Genomic DNA, 17,346 nt, shown 5'->3' with positions numbered 1-17,346 from the left:
GCACGCGTTTCATTTATGTATATAGCGCTAGCAGATTCCGTATCGCTGCCACAAGTCAGTATCTTAAAATCACAAATAATAAACCGGTACAAAAGGAAAAGAGGCCCGGCTCCCGGGAGCTGACAATCTAGCTGGCGGCTGAAGGGAGGTGAAGCAGGAGAGGACGGCTTGGCTGGGGATGAGCTGATCGGGTCCGCATGATCTGTAGAGGTTGATGGTCTTTCAGATGGTTTGATTGGGATGTTGGCTGAGAGTGATAGGAGGAAAGGTTCTACGCTTTTGAGGGGGGTTTTCAGGACGTGTAGAACCTTCATGAAACGAGCAGAATTCATAAAACATAATTATTAGAAATCAGGTGTAAAAAAACCAAAGTGACAGAAAACACGCATTCCACCAATTACTCAGGACTTCGTCTACGGGTGCGGGAATCTTCTTACATAGTACCCCACGGTGTGCTGTATTTAGGGGGTTGTGGATCGTTTTTCTGCTCCCGGTGGCGGGGGTAAAGGGCATCGGGGCACGTTATGCTTTTTGGGGGGGGACTTTGTTCCTCCCGCAGACCCTCCGGGGCTTTGATGTCCCCTCCATGCACCGGAGGAGGCGCGGATTCTCCCAGACAGAGTTCATTTCTCCCCTATGGTCGGAGCAACGGCAGCGTTCTGCGACCTCCATCACAACATGAACGCATGATGAGCAGGGATCCGCCGCTCAGTGTCCGCCAGAACCGGTTAACAGGGAGCCTCCGTCCTGTGTGGTGGCACCCCCCCCCCCCAGGAAGAGCCCTTCTGTGCGCATGCGCGAAAAACACATTATTATTATTATTATTATTATTATTATTATTATTATTATTATTATTATACTATTATTCGCATTGACGGCGTTCGGTAACATGCATTCCAACGAGGCCAGGCCGGTTACATCGTCCCGTTACACCCGCTCCTCGTACCCCAGAGGCCGGAAGATACCCCAGGATGGGCGGGCTGCACACAGGAACCAAGCGGCAGGAACGCGGATATCTGTGACTGGAACGCAAAGGATTGTGTGATGTCATCAGAAGGCGCCAGACTGCGCGTCACTGCCCGAGCAGCACGTGTTATACAGGCGGCCAAGATGATGGCTGCACCGGATCCTTCGATCCAGCTCGCCCAGAAACTGGCCGGTAATGACAAGAAGACCCGGGACCGGGCGATGCGGAAGTTGCGGCGCTACCTGCGGGCCAGGAGCGGTGAGAGAGGGAGTGTGTGGTCCGAATGTACCCTTCGGGGCTGGGGGTATAAGCTGTACATCCTCCGGGGAGACGGGGGAGCGTGGTGGCGGTGTAGGGTATATACACGTACGAACATGGGGGGGTGTAGATGTATACGCACACCTCTGGGGAACGGGGGGGTGTATAATAATAATATATATATTATTATTACACGCACCCCTCTGGGGAACGTGTGTGGGGTTGGTAAATATATGGATTATGCATCATTTTTGTTTTCCTTGATCTGACACCCAGCAGAGGTGTTAATAGGATCTGTTTTTCCGCAGACGGCTTCACGGAGGACGAGTTCTGTAAGATTTGGAAGGGTCTCTTCTACTGCATGTGGATGCAGGACAAGCCGCTGCTGCAGGTGAAGCTGGGGGTGGGCTCATGCCACGGATTGGGGGGTGCTGGTTGCACTTGATGTCTGACTCTGATAACAGTGGGTGGGCTGGACGAGGGGAAGTAAGTATTGGGGGGGTAAGTCTTGCGGTGGGTGGTTTGGGGGGGCGGTAAGTCTTGCGGTGGGTGGTTTGGGGGGGCGGTAAGTCTTGCGGTGGGTGGTTTGGGGGGGCGGTAAGTCTCGCGTTGGGTGGTTTGGGGGGGCGGTAAGTCTCGCGTTGGGTGGTTTGGGGGGGCGGTAAGTCTCGCGGTGGGTGGTTGGGGGGGCGGTAAGTCTCGCGGTGGGTGGTTGGGGGGGCGGTAAGTCTCGTGGTTGGGGGGGCGGTAAGTCTCGTGGTTGGGGGGGCGGTAAGTCTCGCGGTTGGGGGGGCGGTAAGTCTCGCGGTGGGTGGTTTGGGGGGGCGGTAAGTCTCGCGGTGGGTGGTTTGGGGGGCGGTAAGTCTCGCGGTGGGTGGTTGGGGGGGCGGTAAGTCTCGTGGTTGGGGGGGGCGGTAAGTCTCGTGGTTGGGGGGGCGGTAAGTCTCGCGGTTGGGGGGGCGGTAAGTCTCGCGGTTGGGGGGGCGGTAAGTCTCGCGGTTGGGGGGGCGGTAAGTCTCGCGGTTGGGGGGGGCGGTAAGTCTCGCGGCTGGGGGGGCGGTAAGTCTCGCGGTGGGTGGTTTGGGGGGGCGGTAAGTCTCGCGGCTGGGGGGGCGGTAAGTCTCGCGGTGGGTGGTTTGGGGGGGCGGTAAGTCTCGCGGTGGGTGGTTTGGGGGGGCGGTAAGTCTCGCGGTGGGTGGTTTGGGGGGGCGGTAAGTCTCGCGGTGGGTGGTTTGGGGGGGCGGTAAGTCTCGCGGTGGGTGGTTTGGGGGGGCGGTAAGTCTCGCGGTGGGTGGTTTGGGGGGGGCGGTAAGTCTCGCGGTTGGGGAGTAGTGGCCGGTGAACTGACTTTTCCTTGCGTGTTGTAGGAGGAGTTGGCGCGGAACATGTCTCAGCTGATACGCTCTCTGCAGACCAAGCAGTCACGTATGTAACCGGCCCTTGCGCACTTTATAATTAAAGCTCGTTTTGCACTCTTTGTTGTCTCGCGCATCTCTCCCAACTTCCTGCTTACGGTGCTGGCGCAGTCTGCTCTCTGTGGGTCTCGCTGCGCGCCCCTCTGGCTTTCCTCTCTCGGGCTGCCACTCACTCTCTCTTTCCTGTAACAGAGCAGCTCTTCTTGCGCACGTTCTGGCAGACCCTGAACCGGGAATGGAACGGGATCGACCGGCTACGTCTGGATAAGTTCTACACGGTGAGCGGGATCGGCGGGTGGCCGCGGGATCGGCGGGTGGCTGCGCAGGTTTTTTTTCATCACGCTCCGCTCTCTTTCAGTTGTCCCGTTTTGTTCTGCGTCAGTCTGTTGAGTTACTGAAGGAAGCTTCCTGGGATGTAAGGTGAGCCGGTGGGGGATCAGGGTTAAAGTGTGTCTCGGGTGCTTCTCCCCCTCACCGCCTCTGCTTCTCCCCCTCACCGCCCCTGCTTCTCCCCACAGTCTCGTTGGTGAATTCCTGGCCGTGCTGACGGAGGAGGTGCTGCACGGAGCGGCGCGAGGAGTACAGCTCCACCTCATAGACATTTACCTGGATGAGCTGGCGGCGGTGGGAGCAGCGGAGGTAACTACTACTACTAGCCCCGGACTACGCTCCGCAACTGCACCCGATCCATCCGTGGAGTCCGGCGGGGCTCCTGTAAATGCAGTGGAGGGCGCCTGGGCCCTTGTCCATGGGTTGTACCCCTGCCCCCCCCCGGTGGTATGTGCCAGGCTGTTGTCCATGGGTTGTACCCCCCCTGGTGGTATGCGCCAGGGCCCTTGTCCCCATGTGTTGTGTACACCCGAGCACCCGGAGGGGGTGGCATGCGCCGGGGCCCTTGTCCACGCTTGGTGGGCTTCTCTGTAATCTGAACCAGAGACGGGCGGCTTTTCCTCTGCGGTTTTAGGGGGTTTTTTTTTAACCCCTTCACGTCTCTTCTCCCAGCTCCCGGCCGACCTGAACCTTAAGCTGATTGAACCATTCAACAGGATCGCTTCCAAGACCAAGGAGTGAGTGTCGGGGGCACGACGGGGGCTTCATGTGGTGAAGGTTGGGGTGACGGGGGCCGGTCACTTATTTATCTATACATTATACAGGGGCCGGCTCGCCTATTTATCTATACACTATACAGGGTCTGGCTCACTGATTTATCTATACATTATACAGGGGGCCGGTCACTGATTTATCTATACATTATACAGGGGCCGACTCACTGATTTATCTATACTATATAGGGTCTAACACCCGCTTTCTCTCAGTCCTCTCCTCCTGCAGTCTGTTCTCAGCGGGATTTTTCAGTCCGTTCTGGATCAGGCCCCCTTTGCGATTGAGGATTTAATGAGGGAGATTAAAGAGACATCAGATGCCGCAGACACGGGTGAGCCGCGCATGCTGTGCCCGTTTGGGGCGCCTCTTGCCTGCGCAGTAATCGTCTTTCTGCTGCTAAAGCCTCTGAACGTTTTGTTTCAGGAGATGCTGCGGAGGAGTCGGGATCCGTGTTACGAGATGACGATATTGGACCCGTATTACAGGTGTGCGCATGTGGGGTGTATGTGGCCCCCTTTGTGGCTGTCCCTGCGACCTGTCTCTGGTTGGCTGTCCCTGCGACCTGTCTCTGGTTGGCTGTCCCTGCGACCTGTCTCTGGTTGGCTGTCCCTGCGACCTGTCTCTGGTTGGCTGTCCCTGCGACCTGTCTCTGGTTGGCTGTCCCTGCGACCTGTCTCTGATTGGATGTCTCCTGTTTTTCAGTTTGATTACGAGGCTGTGGCTGACAGACTCTTCGCTTTGGCGAGCCGAAAGCACACCCCGGCTCACAATCGCAAGCGGCTGTACCGGCTGGTGAAACGGTACGTCTACCCGTTTATGTCTATCCGTCGTTGTGCGTCTGTCCGCATGTCTCCAGAAATTAGTGTTTTTTTTTTCTTCACCTTGTGCTCCATCTATTTCAGGTTTCGGGATCTGGCTGAAGGTAAGTGACCCCCCCGGACGCTCGCGCCCCCCTCCCCCTCTCTGGCTGTGTGTGGCATTTCAATCTCTGCTCTCTTTCGCAGGAAATTTCCCGCAGGACGATTTCCCTGAAGAAGTTTCCACTGACGAAGATGACGACGAGTTCAGTAGCTGGAGATTTCGCCAGAGACAGAAGAAGTTTCTGGAGCACGAGAGCGGGGGTACGTGGTGCCGCGGGGGTACGTGGGCACAGGCATGGTGTCATGCAGGATATGTGCCCTTTGATGGGGCTGTTACCTTGGAAACTGTGCCTAATGGTAACGACGCGCACTGCCGCTAAATCGCCCCATCCCGGTGTAAAACTTTCATCGGTTGATTATTTGTACCGCGCAGGCGCACGGCCTGGGAGCACAGAGAACGGCAGGTCTGCATGGCTTTCTGGGCTTGGCACGTCGGGGGAACCTGTATTAATTAATGGGAGGAGTAGTAGGTGCAGGAGGAGGGATTAGACATTGGGAATACCCCCTCCGTCCTTTAGCTTTTATGCCAATGAATTGCCCCAAACTGACACTCTACTCCGGTACGTCTTGGCACGTTGGATATCTTAAAACCTGCGGTTATTCCCAGAGATTCGAAATCTGTGGCTTTAAGAGCCGGCCTGGCAGATCAGGGCATGGCGGTCGGCTTCTCTGCTGCCAGAAGTGCCTCCTCGGAGAGAGGTAACTGGTGTTGAGTAAATGGGCCCTGATGCCCCCTTCCCCGTAATGGAAGGGCTTCTTACCTGTGTGACCTGCTGCGTGTAGGGGTGGAGCTATTAACCAGTTCTCTCCTGTAATTGGCTGCAAATTCCAGTGACAGACTGAATTGGTTGAGGTTTTATGGCCTCTATTAGCAGCTCATTGACCAGATCTCCTGCATCACACAGCTCCGGCACAAGAGGGGGAAGAGCAGCCGAAAAAGAGGAAACGCGTGAAGGAAGGAGCAGGCACCGCCGGCCCCCTGGAGCCACAAGATGCGATGGACCCTCCCCCGATGAAAAAGAAATGTAAGAAAAACCGGTTGGACGTGAGCGAGACCAGCTCAGAGAAGCCCCCGCAACCGCTGCTGAATGGGCTCGCCAAGCAGCACTCCGCAGAGATCGCGGCAGACCTGGCGGACACATCTGTGTCGGCCTCCCCCCCGTCCATCTCTCGGAAACTTCTGATGAAGCGGAGAAGGCGCGGACTTATAAGAGTGGGATTCAGCGTCTTGCCCTCCAGAGTGGGTTTACTGGCCAGGAGGCGGCAAATTCTCCAGTACCGCGGGCACAGCCGGGTAAGTAGTCTTCTCGGTGTGTTTATGACGTCACTTCCTGTTACTTTGTCTGACCCAGTCTGTATTCCTCCAGCAGAGAGCTTCTCTTCCAGTGACCGAGCCCCAGGAAAAGGCGAGTTCTCCTGCATCTGAGCCCCAGGTGAACGCATCTTCTGTTCCAGCATTCAAACCACGAAAAAAGGCATCTGAGCCCACGGTGACGGTAGCCTCTGCTCCACCATCGGCACCCCAAAAGAAGGCAGCTGCTGCTCCGCCGCCTGAAGGCCAGAAGAAGGCAATTGTTGCCCCAGCATCTGGATCCAAGAATAAATCATCTGAACCCCAACAGAAGGCCACTGCTTTGGTGTCTAAATCACAAGGGAAAGCACCTGAGCTCCAGAAGAAGGCCACCCCATTGGAATCTGAACCCCTGCAAAAGCCCCAGAAGAAGACTGCTGCCCCAGCTCCGCAGCCCCAGAAGAAGACGAATTCTACTCAAGACTTTGTGTCCTTCCTTAAAGCTGATGCCCCAAAGCCCGCCTTCGTCAAAAAGTTAAAGGGCAAGCAGCAGGTAACCTGAGGCAGAGGGGGAGATTATGCTCTTTACCGCATGGGTAGGACAGGCGGGCCGGAAAATTGCCAATTATTTACAGAGACAAACCTCTAAATGCTGGGGTATCAGGGCTGTTAATTGTCCAATGTTTTTGTGATGTAATAAAACCTCTTGTGGAGACTTTTGGTCTTTAGAAGAAACCGGAGGCGCGTTCCGCGAGCGCAGTTTCATGCTTTTTAGGGGACAGTGGGGCAGATATCCAGTGGGCTTATATTTAGTGCCACCCTGCCGTTAATGCCCCTATAGGGGCTGTTTCTTCTGATTCTCTGATGGTCCTGACTCCTCCCGACTCCTTCTCTCCCCAGATTAACGGCAACTCGAAGAAAGTGACTTTCAGTCTGAACAAGAACATGACGGCAGGTAGTGGGGGTGGGGGGTCAGAAATACGTGTGGCCACTGTCTCTACTACCTAAACGTGCAGGGGGCAGTGTGGGGACGATATGACCTTTAATGGCAGATCAGCCCCTGACAAACGGCATCATAATGTAAATGAGACAGGGGTGTGTCAGTGGGTGGGACACTGCCTGGGCGGTGCCATGGGGGTGGTAATATTATAATCAGGTGGTAATGTGGGAGGGCTTTGTACTGCCTGCAGTGATCTGTGGCTGGCGGGGATCTTCCAGGGGCAGATACCCGGCGCGGACCTGATGCACGCCCCTCTTTTCATTCCTCTCTTTTTGCCCCTCTGATTGTTGCTCACGATCCTCTCTTCACTTTCGTAGAGTTCAAGAGGACGGACCGCAGCCTCCTCGTGAGTCCCAGCGGATCACATCGCGTGCCCTTTAATCCGGAACAAAAGCCACAGCACGGGGTCCTAAAGACCCCCATCCGGAGTCCCCATCCCAGACCCCAGGCCAAGGACTTCTTCTGAGACTGCATTGTGCGGCCAACTCGGTGGAGTGGCATTAACGTGGCCTGTGTCTCGCTGCGTACCTACCATGGGGGGGGTGGTTATCTCACAGAAGCCCCCATCGGTCCCTGTGTGGGGTCAGGACTTTTTTACTGGGAGCTCAAGCTGCCTCTGTCACCCGCAATAAATCTTTGCTCCCTGTCCAGCGACCATTTTTATCTGACGGTGGCAACTGTGACGTGATGTTCTGCCATTTTGGGGGGGGGGGGGGTTTGTGTCACCCTGGGGGTAAGCAGGGATTCTCAGATTATGCCCTTGGGGGAGGTAGATACTGTGAGGGCTGCCCTTGTCTGAGGGGAAAGGTGTAGTAGAAGCAGGTTATCAACACTCAGATTCAGCTGGATCCCTGATATTTCATGGTGCTTCTTCCCATCTAGTACATTCCTCTGCTGTATATAATTACCCCCCCGTGCGCTGTATACGGTGATATACCCTCCCGCACTGTATACAGTATTCTTGGTCGGTGACAAGCTCCCGTCATCTGCAGACCTCGAGGCAGTCGTCAGTCATGAGATATTTTGGTGACTTTCGTGGCTCCAACACCACACTGAGATGATGCTTTATGGCCATGCTAATGAAGTCCCTTCCTCCATAAACATTCATTAGTTAGAGTCCAACTGTGTGATTAAGACTGAGCCATTCTATTCCCTGCAGTATAAGGAGTTTGGGGGGGTTGTTGGTTAGTAGATTGAGGCTCAGATAAGAGCGAGAATCATACAAATGGTTAATATGCAGCTGCCAGAAACATACAGTACCAAAAACCTGATACTAATAAAGTTTTTGGAGTTTGAAGTCTGTGGAGTTTCCGTTATGTTTAAGGAGATGATGGACGCGCTTTTTTCCCCGTTTTCCAAATGCTCTGGTTTAGTTGGGATGTGAGCCCCGCCCCTGGATGCCTTCCATACGTTCCTCCATAGGCTTCGTACTGGCTTTGGGGAGCAGGGCCGGAGGGAGTGGGCCTGGCCAGGGGGAGCAGAGCGCGCCCGGCCTGCTGTCACCCTCATGGAGCCGCAGCCGACCCAGCGTTTAACCCCGTGAGCCGTGGCTGGGGGAGATGCTAGGGTGAGTGCGCTTCATGGAGGTGCTCACTCAGTAAGGGCGCACCCCCAATGGCCTGAGTGAAGGCGACCAGAAGATCTCCCTTCGCTGACCCTCTCAGGAGCGCGAGTCTGTGAGGCTACGGAAGGAAATGCTCTGCTATCACACACGTGGTGTCCGTTCCACGCGGGATCTGCTGCAGCTTCCACACCAGACCACGAGGGATCTGCGCGGGTTCAGAGGGGCTGCCGGGGGTCACTGTGTGTAGAGAAGTTCCGCAGCTCCTCGTTCTTTATGCTGAAGATCGTTTTTAATGGCTGCGGCGGAATGTTTGGGGTCGTTGTCATTCTGTGGGATACATTTGGGGCCAATCAGGTGCCTCCCCTGATGGGTTTGTGTGACTGAGATGCAGATCAGATCACGTTTTATGATGCGGAGACCAGATCCCAGCCTTGCCCCCATTCATACACCAGATCCAAGCCCCGCCCCCATTCATATATCAGATACCAATCCCCAGTGATCCTTACACCAGATCCCAGCCTCGCCCCATTCATACACCAGATCCCCGCCCCCATTCATATATCAGATCCTAATTCCCAGTGATCCTTACACCGGATCCCCGCTATAGGCCGTCGGCTTTAACCCTTTACACGCCTTCTCCGCTCACTTCCCAGTCTCCGCCCGGTTCTCGTCATCCGCTCTGCTCCTCCCCAATCCCCGCCCCCTTCAGGCTGCCCCGGCTCTGCCTGCCCCGGCTGTGTCTCTGTATCTGCCCCGGCTGTGTCTCTGTATCTGCCCCACATGGAGGTTCCGAGGGGCAGCGAGTGCCGGGTCCTGTCTATCCAGAGTCACGTGGTGCGGGGGTACGTGGGCAACAAGGCAGCTGCCTTCCCCCTGCAGGTGAGATGGGGCAGGTGGTCGGGGATATGTTGGGGCAAGTAACAGGTGGTCGGGGGTGAGGGCATTTTGGGGCAGTTGCCCCATCCAGTGTTTGGCAATTTATGATTTTCTGAACACCCGACCCCTACCCCGCTAATGCCCCCATTACTGCACCCTGTCAATTACCCTAGCTTCCCTCTTTTGCCCCACACAGGGGTCCCTCACTTCTCGCTCTCCCTGCAGGTCTTGGGGTTTGAGGTGGACACAATCAATTCTGTCCAGTTCTCCAATCACACAGGTAAGTGCCCTGAATAATGCCCCCTCCAGGGTTTAATCCCCTTTCGCCCCCCCCCTGCAGTGTCGTGTCCTCCTCTGTAGCTGCCCCCCCCCCCGCAGTGTCCGGTCCCCTTCTGCCGCTGCCCCCCCCCCTGCGGTGTCCGGTCCCCTTCTGCCTCTGCCCCCCCCCCCCCCCCGCGGTGTCCGGTCCTCCTTGTCGCTGCCCTCCCCCGCGGTGTCCGGTCCTCCTTGTCGCTGCCCTCCCCCACGGTGTCCGGTCCTCCTTGTCGCTGCCCTCCCCCGCGGTGTCCGGTCCTCCTCTGTCGCTGCCCTCCCCCGCGGTGTCCGGTCCTCCTCTGTCGCTGCCATCCCCTGCGGTGTCCGGTCCTCCTCTGCCCCCCCCCTGCGGTTTCGGTTCCCCTTCTGCCACTGCCCACCCCCCTGCGGTGTCGGTTCCCCTTCTGCCACTCACCCCCCCCTTACGGTGTCCAGTCCCCTTCTGCCACTGCCCCCATGCGATGTCCCATCCCCTTCTCCTGCTGCCCCCCTGCGGTGTCCTGTCCTTTTCTTTGCCCCCCCACCTCTGCTGTGTCCCGTCTACTTGTGCAACCTCATTCCCCCTGAGGGGTCCTCTGGGCCTCTGCAAAGCCCCTAAACACCCTGCCCCCGCACAGGTTACGATCACTGGAAGGGGCAGGTGCTGAACGCCGAGGAGCTGCAGGAGATCTACGAGGGGCTGAAACTGAACCAGGTGACGCGGTATGACTACGTGCTGACCGGTGAGAACCGCGATGACATCATAACTACAAACATGAACACATACTGCATCCTCTATACATTATACATGGGGGGCGGTCACTGATTTATCTATACATTATACAGGGGGGGCCAGTCACTGATTTATCTATACATTATACAGGGGGGGCAGTCACTGATTTATCTATACATTATACGGGGGGGCAGTCACTGATTTATCTATACATTATACGGGGGGCGGTCACTGATTTAACCGCTCTGCAGATCATTTCCCTGAGAAACACCCTGCAGGGGTTTTATGTTCGGGGCCCGCGGGCCCCCTCGTGTTGGTTATCATTTTTAGGCTCTGCTGACCTTTGGTTAAAGGTCGACTTTTAAAGACGCTGGACTCTGACTCCTCGGGGTTAATCTTTAACCCAAAGTGTCCCGAGAAGCTTTGTGAGAAACGTGTGCAGCGTCACGCCAGGAGGAGACCCCCGATGAAAGCAGGTCTTGCTAGTTAAAAGTCTTAAGGAATCCTCAGATTTGGGAAAAAGAATACTTTCGGCTTTTTTTCCTGGTCCGCAGAGTGTTTTGCATTGAAATGATCTGCACAGCGGATTGGCTCCGCCCCTTCTGCCCACAAACTAACATTTTCTTATTTTTCAAGTAACCTGACGGCTCCTCACTTCCAGCCAAGGGAACAGGGTGGGGGAGGCCCCCCTCCCTCACATCCTCTGGGGGCTGGAGGACCCCCCTCCCTCACATCCTCTGGGATTTGGTTAACTCCGCATTGACCTGTTGGTTACTGACCAATCACGGTGAAACAAACATTCCACAAATTCTCTGTATTGTTTGTGGGGGAGGGGTGTCCCCACCACAGCAGCGGCCACTAATCCCCCTTCCTCCCCATTTAACCTGCGCTCACCCAAGCGGCTCAGGCCAGTTAGTGATGGGGAGTCCTGCATGTTTTTGGGGTCCCTCGGCGAGTCGCTGACTGTAACCGCGAGCTTCGTGTCGCCCGCGCAGGTTACACCAGGGATTCGTCCTTCCTGGCCCGGGTCGTGGACATCGTTCAGGAACTCAAACAGAAAAACCCCCAGCTGGTCTATGGTAAGAAAGGAGCAGGGTAATGGGGGGGGGCATTTTCTGTAAACATGGCAGGGTAACAGAAGGGCAGGATAGCGGTTATGGGTGGGGGTTTGGGCGTCGGGATGCTTTGGTTGTTGGGGGTTGTGGGGGTCAGGATGCTTTTGGTTGGTGGGGGTCAGGATGCTTTTGGTTGTTGGGGGTTGTGGGGGTCAGGATTCTTTTGGTTGTTGGGGGCTGTGGTGAGGGTAGGGATGTTTTGGTTGTTGGGGGCTGTGGTGAGGGTAGGGATGTTTTGGTTGTTGGGGGCTGTGGTGAGGGTAGGGATGTTTTTGGTTCGTGGGGGTCGGGATGCTTTGGTTGTTGGGGGCTGTGGTGAGGGTAGGGATGTTTTGGTTGTTGGGGGCTGTGGTGAGGGTAGGGATGTTTTTGGTTGTTGGGGGTGGGGGTCGGGATGCCTTGGTTGTTGGGGGTCAGAGCATTGGGGGTTGTGGGGATTTCTCCGTTCTGATCATTTTTTTTTTTTCTCCCCAGCTTGCGATCCAGTCCTCGGAGATAAGTGGAACGGGGAGGGCTCTATGGTATGGGTTCTGCCCCTACAATAACCCAGACTATCCCGGCCCCCGATTTGCTCTTAGTACCCCCTGCTTCTGTCAGAATACCCCCAGTTAACCGTTTCCCCTCATTGTTTCTCTGCTTTTCTCTCAGTACGTCCCCGAGGAGCTGCTTCCTGTCTATAAGGACTTGGTGGTCCCCGTGGCGGATATTATCACCCCCAACCAGTTTGAGGCAGAGTAAGTGCCATACGGGGCTCACACGTTTCTGGGGTCAATAAGTGCCTGTGAGAGAGACAACTCCCCCCTGCGCATTGTGAAAGGCCGGCCCTGTATAATGTATAGTTAAATCAGTGAGTCCGGGGTGAGGAGAGGCAGTTCATCTGGGGGTCTCTCGGTCTGTGTGGGGGAGGAGGGGGGGGGCTGTTTTTTGAAGGGGCTGTCGGTCTGTATCGAGGGAGATGGGGCTGTCGGTCTGTGTCGGGGGAGGAGGGGCTGTCGGTCTGTGTCGGGGGAGGAGGGGCTGTCGGTCTGTGTCGGGGAGGAGGGGCTGTCGGTCTGTGTCGTGGGAGGAGGGGCTGTCGGTCTGTATCGAGGGAGATGGGGCTGTCGGTCTGTATCGGGGGAGGAGGGGCTGTCGGTCTGTATCGGAGGGGCTGTCGGTCTGTATCGGAGGGGCTGTCGGTCTGTATCGGAGGGGCTGTCGGTCTGTATCGGAGGGGCTGTCGGTCTGTGTCGGGGGAGGAGGGGCTGTCGGTCTGTGTCGGGGGAGGAGGGGCTGTCGGTCTGTGTCGGGGGAGGAGGGGCTGTCGGTCTGTGTCGGGGGAGGAGGGGCTGTCGGCCTGTGTCGGAGGGGCTGTCGGCCTGTGTCGGAGGGGCTGTCGGCCTGTGTCGGAGGGGCTGTCGGCCTGTGTCGGAGGGGCTGTCGGCCTGTGTCGGGGGAGGAGGGGCTGTCGGCCTGTGTCGGAGGGGCTGTCGGCCTGTGTCGGGGGAGGAGGGGCTGTCGGCCTGTGTCGGGGGAGGAGGGGCTGTCGGCCTGTGTCGGGGGAGGAGGGGCTGTCGGTCTGTGTCTCAGGGTGTCTTTTTTTTTTTTTTTTTTTCTCTCATTCAGGTTACTTACTGGCCATAAGATTCATACCCAGGAGGACGCGGTCCAGGTTAGTGTCACTCGGGGACCTTCTGCCCCCCCCCACCTCTCATGTGTCCTCACATCCCCTGCTCCCCCATCAACTTTTAACACCTCAGAAGTCTCATCTTAAGGGGAAAGTCTTGTGTGAAAATATTTGTCTCTTGAGGCTGTATAGAGTGAATTTAGCACCCGCCGCCTGTCTCGTCGGGCGACTGCTTCTCCTGCATCCTTTGGCTCCTGGCACCGCGCTCGTGGCCACTAACACCCTGAATTTGGCATCGCCAGGTGATGGACATGCTTCACGCTCTTGGACCATCCACTGTAGTCATTACGAGCTCGGAGCTTCCGGCATCGCGTGGGGCAGAATATCTCATCACCCTGGGGAGCCATAGACGAGGTAAGACTTCCCACTGAGGACCCCCGAGCGGGCACCACGGGGGTAATACCACCACTAACCCCACACCCTTCCATCCTGCATCCTCCTCCATCCACACGCATTAAAGCGGCAGCGTTGTGCTCTGCCTGGCGCCCCCTGTTGGTTGAATTAATGGTCGAATTCTCCTCAGAAAAAGTTTTTCCTTTATTTAGATTATGCGCATAATCGAGACAAGGCACACAACACACAAAAGTCGAAGCGTTGTCTAATTACATATTTGGATTACATGGTTTATATAACTTCTTATATGCTTCTAATAGCATGCATCAATCTGATTGGTTACTTTTTAAGCAGGTTACGCCTCTTAGTAGATATGTTGGCGCAACTCGTGATATATCATAGACTAGACATATAATTTATGATAACATAAGCATTTTTCTAACATTTCCCTCCTATTTATCAAAATATTATTCAATATCAGACTCTTCATCTTCAGTATCGGTCATTAACACTGATAATTCATCTTCCATGTCAACAACATCATTAATATGTAGAGTCTCAGATACTTTTAATAATTGATCACATTCTTCTTTGTTGATCAGGGAGTACATAGTCTGATTTACAGCTTTATCAATTGTCTTATTCAAAAATCCTCGGCAACATGGAATAAAACAGCATCCTCCGAATATCAATACTGCAGCTACTATAATGATAGTAATTATTCCGGACGTTATCATTCCTGACCATCGCCCGAACCATCCTTCTAACCAAGAGGTGAACACATTATGTATTCCTGCATTCTCGGCAAGTTCTTTTGATAAGGATGTTAGATGTTATCGAGGGCTTTGGTGATGCTCTCATCAGGGGCGGTGTGATTTGGTATGAAGGTGCAGCATTGGTTCCCGGACATCTTGCACACTCCCCCTTTCTCGGCCAATAGCATGTCCAAGGCTGTTCGATTCTGCCAGGCCATAAGGGAGGTCGCATCCAGTTGCTCATATATTCCTTTAATAGCATCTCGAGTATAATTCACAAACCGCTGTTGATTATAATAGATGTAGTTTATCCAGTCCACATTTTTTTTGCTATTGTACTCCACCAGAAAAGAATTGATTCGAAACCTGCAGCAATTTGGTTTCGGACTTTGAACTCTTTTGGAACTCCTCGTGGTACTCCAATTTCATCAATATATATATTCGATCATCAAACGATCCTTGTGGTTGTATTGGTCGCATTTTCCTTGACTTTGGCTCCTTCTGTGAAGTTCACAGGTTTATAGGTACAAAGAGTTGTATTATAGCACATTTTCCTTTTCCTCTTGGATCGATGAAAGGTCTTATTTTTCCGGTCTCCACACAACCACCAAATATCTGCTCTCATCGGGGTTGGCTGTCGCAGTCCTGTGGGAAAAGTCTCGACACATAGTGAATTAGGCAAATCTTTATAATCAAAATAGCTGCTATTTCCCTGAAGTTCCATACAGGTGTAATTTACCCCATATATTTGCACTGTTGGAGGTAATTGGGGTCTCATAACCTTGGGAAACAACAAGTCTAATATATGACAAATTTCATTTCCAGGTGGGGTATAAGTCTTATCAAACAGCTTTATTTTACAGTCAAATCCGACTGGATCATTCTCTTTTGTTAATGGAAATGGCATCGTAGCCAACTGCGGACGGGCTTCTGCGCAGACTATACAATTCTTTGTTTAGACTCTTTACAGTAAATCGAAGCCATGCCAACCAAACGTTATCTCCATGAAATCCTGCTTCCAGGGAAATCTGATCAATAGAACTCAAACTGGTATACGGAATTACCCCTGTCTCAATTTCCTCGATATATCTTTCTTCCTGGATCTGAAAAACTTTTTCTGAGGAGAATTCGACCCACCCCTCCCCCGTGTCATGGAGTCATCGCCGTCCTTCATTCTCATCTGTGTCGTTTCATTCATTTTCATTTGCCGTTAATTTCACCTTCAGTGGGGAAGGACGGCCAGGTGCACACTCAGCGGATCTGCCTTGAATCACCACGAGTGGAGGCCGTGTTTGTTGGGACTGGAGACCTGTTTGCTGCTATGCTTCTGGCGTGGACTCACCATCATCCAAGTAACTTCAAGGTGACTCCAGTCTTGACCGCCCTCGCCCGGCGGCCTCTCTTGCCCTCCCCTTCCCGGCCTCACCCGGCGGCCTCCCAGTCCTTTCCCTCTCGCTTGACCGTTGTATATTTGATTTCGTGCCTCGCCTTGTGTTTTGTAGCTGGCCTGTGAGAAGACCGTCTCGGCCATGCAGCACGTCCTCCAGAGAACTATCTGCAGTGCCCGAGGTGAGCGGGGGGCCGCCGGCTCTAAGTGTCGGAGGGGCTGGTCCGCGGGGGTTAGTCTGTTATTTTAATACCGTGGAAGTAATCGTCATTCTCTCCGCAGCGCTTGCTGGCCCCGGCGTGAAGCCTTCGTACCCGCAGCTGGAGCTCCGCATGGTCCAAAGCAAAAAGGACATCGAAAACCCTGAGCTGATTGTGACAGGCGCAGAGTTATAGAGGGGAGAGCGGATCCCAGGGGCCACTGTATGTACCTTCACGTCACCAGCTAACTCCCAGAGGTACCCTGAGACCATCCTGCCTCCTGGGACTTCTCTCCAAACCTTTAAAGCTCTTCCTTGGCCCGGCCGAAGCGCTTCCAGTTCCTCTGGCCGCCCTGGGAGCGGAACCCGTAATGTGCCGGCCGGCTTCTCCTCCACGTGCCAAACGTTCCCCCTCCTCTCCCACTAATGATCACGGGGCGAGGTGGTCTCCGGCACCGGTCGGGAATGCACAAGGAGGGACCTCGCCAGATTAGAAGGGCCTGTTTCTCTCAGTCTCGCCATTACTGCGTGGTAGGGTTGGCCGTGGAGCGGGGGGCCGACCGCCTTTTTATTCTTAGTAAATTGGGCCGTTAATAAATGAACCTGTGAGACGAATGCTTTGGCTCGAGCCGCCACTGTCAGTGATTGGGGGCCGGCGAGCCTCGTGGGCTGTCTTTGTTTCTGTGATATGTCGTTGTCACTTGTCGTGTCTTGGCCTGTCACATCACCGCCTCCAAACTATCTTCCCAGGGTCTCGTGTCATTTGTCTGCCTGTCTCTTATTTCTGAAGATGCACATGAGGGTACCCTGAGCGGCCCCCGTGGTACCCTGCGCGTGGCAGCTGCAGCTTTCACTGCTATGGAGGAGCTAGGGTCCCCCTGCTCTCTGCAGTGTTGTGTGGTTTGGGACCCGGGACCCCCATCTTGGAGGACCCAGGGTGCATGCGCTGAAGCAGGGGAGTTAGTGAAGGCAGGGCAGATGTTTAACTAGAGGGGTACTAAGAATGGCTTCAGTCCGGGATGATTTTCCCAGGACCCCAGCCTTTGGGTGTCTCAGCGCCGCGTCCCCAACGCGATAAGGTCTGAGGCGGAGGGACTCTGTGGCTGAATTACTGGGAAACGCACTGATTCCCTTCATCTGCAACCCTTGCCAGGCCGTTCCTGAATGGAGCCGCTCGTGAGCCTGGCAGGAGGCAGTGTGTGACAGCTAGAATGGGTTACAGCCCTGCTTTTACTGGGTGGTCTATGTAATAAAACATTGTACAGCGCTGCGGAGTGTGACGGCGATACATAAATAAAAACACACATTGTACAGCGCTGCGGAGTATGACGGTGATCTATAAATAAAAACACACATTGTACAGGGCTGCGGCGTATGCTGGTGATATATAAACAATAATAACACATTGTACAGCGCTGTGGAGTATGACGGCGACATATAAATAACACACATTGTACAGCGCTGCGGAG

At 54.7% G+C, this 17,346-nt stretch overlaps 2 protein-coding genes across 2 annotated transcripts; both read left to right on the top strand.

The window, feature by feature from the left end:
- Positions 1-1,113: 1,113 nt before the first annotated feature.
- On the top strand, positions 1,114-7,421 carry LOC149272748 (ribosomal RNA processing protein 1 homolog B-like). Its single transcript, XM_089506762.1, has 16 exons — positions 1,114-1,237; positions 1,534-1,616; positions 2,593-2,650; positions 2,833-2,918; positions 2,999-3,060; positions 3,159-3,279; positions 3,643-3,707; positions 3,957-4,091; positions 4,124-4,229; positions 4,447-4,544; positions 4,647-4,666; positions 4,749-4,865; positions 5,570-5,958; positions 6,017-6,508; positions 6,856-6,910; positions 7,273-7,421. Exons 1-16 carry the CDS (start codon positions 1,114-1,116, stop codon positions 7,419-7,421), a joined length of 2,160 nt encoding a protein of 719 aa, XP_089362888.1.
- A 1,878-nt stretch (positions 7,422-9,299) lies between these two features.
- On the top strand, positions 9,300-16,073 carry LOC149272747 (pyridoxal kinase-like). Its single transcript, XM_089506776.1, has 11 exons — positions 9,300-9,398; positions 9,621-9,675; positions 10,328-10,432; positions 11,418-11,501; positions 12,012-12,058; positions 12,186-12,271; positions 13,143-13,188; positions 13,446-13,557; positions 15,518-15,654; positions 15,794-15,860; positions 15,961-16,073. Exons 1-11 carry the CDS (start codon positions 9,300-9,302, stop codon positions 16,071-16,073), a joined length of 951 nt encoding a protein of 316 aa, XP_089362902.1.
- The last annotated feature ends 1,273 nt before the right edge of the window (positions 16,074-17,346 follow it).

This window comes from Sceloporus occidentalis, unplaced genomic scaffold (genome assembly GCF_023333645.1).
Source record: "Sceloporus occidentalis isolate IW3139 unplaced genomic scaffold, rSceOcc1.0.p SCAF_421, whole genome shotgun sequence".
Taxonomy (NCBI): domain Eukaryota; kingdom Metazoa; phylum Chordata; class Lepidosauria; order Squamata; family Phrynosomatidae; genus Sceloporus; species Sceloporus occidentalis.
The sequence above is the reverse complement of the archived record's forward strand: the minus strand, read 5'-3'. Positions and strand labels throughout refer to the sequence as shown.